General features: G+C 38.2%; 1 protein-coding gene across 1 annotated transcript; it reads left to right on the forward strand. All coding sequences in view use genetic code 12, as the record gives it.

Moving 5' to 3' along the window:
- Window positions 1–1,681: 1,681 nt before the first annotated feature.
- On the forward strand, window positions 1,682–2,695 carry CORT_0E00830 (hypothetical protein; the record flags this gene model as incomplete). The annotated part of the gene is made up of 1 exon (XM_003869756.2): window positions 1,682–2,695. A coding segment is annotated over one exon (1,014 nt), but the record flags the coding sequence as incomplete, so codon positions are not given.

The following is a 2,695-nucleotide window of genomic DNA, read 5'->3' on the forward strand; positions in this document are numbered from 1 at the left end:
TCTGAATGGAGTTTGAGAGCTGAAATACAACTATGACGTATCTCTCTTAAGTTTCTTTGAACTCTGCATTTTCTTTTTGAGGGGTTGCCTTTCAAGTATGCGGGGTGAAATTTGACCGAGAATTGCCACGAGTTTTCTTGGGCTTTTCTGGAGCCAATTCTCGGACTATTCTCGCGCAAATGGTCGGATTAATTAATTGTTTACAAAAAAAGCAATAATTTCTATTTTGTGTATCTTGCAATTCTTGGTATTATTTCTATAGAAGCCAGAAAATAAAATGGGGTTAAGCCTACTTGCATATTTTATTCTTTAGAGTGGGGGCATCCACTGACTATCATTCAGAATGCAGAGAATTAAAAAATTTGTTGACCTATCATCAAACGTATAAGAATACCATCACTGTGTACGTTTGCTTACCCCGCCTTACGGTTGTAGAAACCACGTGTTTGAAATCAATTAATCCGAGCACGGTTTCCTTCACCTATTCGAAGAAATAGGCCTTTTTAGAATAACCCCCTTGTAAGCGTCTTGGGATAATCCGTGTGCTTAAGATGACGTACGTTTAAGGGTCTATTATAGTTTTTCCGGTCTTTGGCATTAAGGAGTGACAACGAAAGCTACCTTGAGACAATTGCTAATCCAATTGGACATGTAATAGAGAAACGTAATCATAGAAAGGTGTTTATATTTTTCTCGTATTCATTGAATCTGAAACGTAGTAAGTAACCTCTACAGGTCCCGCAAAGTATATACACTAACTACTTTCCGCCCCTGAAGAGTTTCGGACACCTGCATGAAATCCACGAAAAAAATATCTACTTAAGAACTTGGCTTACGGAAAGCCATAAGGATACACTCCACTTGGGTAATTCTTTTGGTGGCGTGACGTAACACTCAAAAAATACCCACCCCCTGATCACCATCCTCTCAAGAATTTTTTTCTCGGACAATGTAATTTGAATCTCCGACACGAGACTATCTACTTTGCTATTAAGTTAAAACAACAAAAATTCACGAGGTCGCAAAAGTCACTGTGGGGTGCATTTTATTGTTTTCTTTGTTTATTTGTTCTTCTCTCTATTGTTCATTGTTTCGACCACAGCGGAGAAATTCTTGCATAGTTGCAATCTTTTAATTCCCCGAGAATTCATTTAGTCATACTTCTAATGCATAATAGTGGAGTTATATTCACATTCCTTCTATAGAACCACGTCATACGTTTCCTACTTATAGTGGTCAATTAGATTTAAGCAGCCTTGCATATATTCTTTTCTCAAATCGCGAACGTACGCTTCTTTTAGCCAATCACTATTTTAGGGTGGAGGCAAGGCTTTGCATATAATCCGGGCCAACAAAAATTTGCTTCTTTTTCACCTTCACCTTCACCATCACTCGAGTACATTGTTTTCCCACTTGCAAGTTTCTCGAATAATACGCATTTATTATCGGAGAATACTCCCCGCCTCAACTAAGCGTTTGTACTCTTATTGGTCATTTCGGATCATTTAATTTTAGCTTTGCTGCATTTGCTGTGAAACTTGTAGTTAAACGTACCTAACATAGATTTGGTTTCGCAACAAGGTTTTGTTCTGTTTTGAAAGTTTATAAATAGACGAGATATTCATTAACTTCAGCCTCCAAGTTTGTAGCTGGTCAAAACAATCAAAAATAAAATAGCAAAATGACAGAATCATTATTTCAAGTAAATGAAATGAAAGCAGAAGACAAGCACATTGAAGATGCGCTGATATCGAGTGGTCTCGAAAAGAAAGACAGTTCCATAGCTGCTGAAACAAATACCAATGTCGATGATTATATCTCCAAGTTCTTGGAGATGTCGGAAGATGCTCGTGCTGATGATCAAAAAGAAAAGCAAATGACTTTGAAAGAAGGTGTAAAGACTTTTCCAAAAGCTATTGCTTGGTCGGTAGTTCTATCCACTGCTTTGATTATGGAAGGTTACGACACTTGTTTATTAGCGAGCTTCTATGCTTTTGATGGTTTCAAGAAACAATTCGGCGATTATTACCCCGATCTTGGTGAGTATCAAGTGCCAGCAAGATGGCAAACTGGTTTGTCAAACAGTTATTATTGTGGTCAGTTGATTGGTTTGTGGTTGGCCAGTATATTTGCCGACAGAATTGGATATAGAAAGACATTGATGCCGGCATTGGCAATGTGTGTTGGTTTGATATTTATTCAATTCTTTGCCCCAAATCGTGAAGTATTGCTTGTTTCTTATGTTTTATTGGGTATTAATTGGGGTTCGTACCAAACAATAACAGTCACATACGCTTCAGAAATTGCCCCTGCCAGTTTGCGAGTGTACTTGACAACATATGTGAACTTGTGTTGGGTTCTTGGTCAATTAATTTCTGCCGGTGTCATTAAGGGAATCTCAACCTTAACTGACAAGTATTCCTATCGTATTGCTTATGGTATCCAATGGGTTTGGCCAATTCCTATTTTGATTGGGGTATATCTAGCACCCGAGTCTCCTTATTTTCTTGTCAGGAAGGGAAGAATCCAAGAAGCTAAGCATGCATTATCCAGGTTATTGACCACAAACTCCTATTTGCCAGACAAAAGTATAGTTGTGGAAAGCATGGTTAGCAAGATCCAATTGATTGTCAAGGAAGAAGACGCCGTTGGCGAAGGATCAACATTCAGAGATTGTTTCACTGGATCCAATTTT

The sequence above is a fragment of the Candida orthopsilosis genome, assembly GCF_000315875.1.
Source record: "Candida orthopsilosis Co 90-125, chromosome 5 draft sequence".
Taxonomy (NCBI): domain Eukaryota; kingdom Fungi; phylum Ascomycota; class Pichiomycetes; order Serinales; family Debaryomycetaceae; genus Lodderomyces; species Lodderomyces orthopsilosis.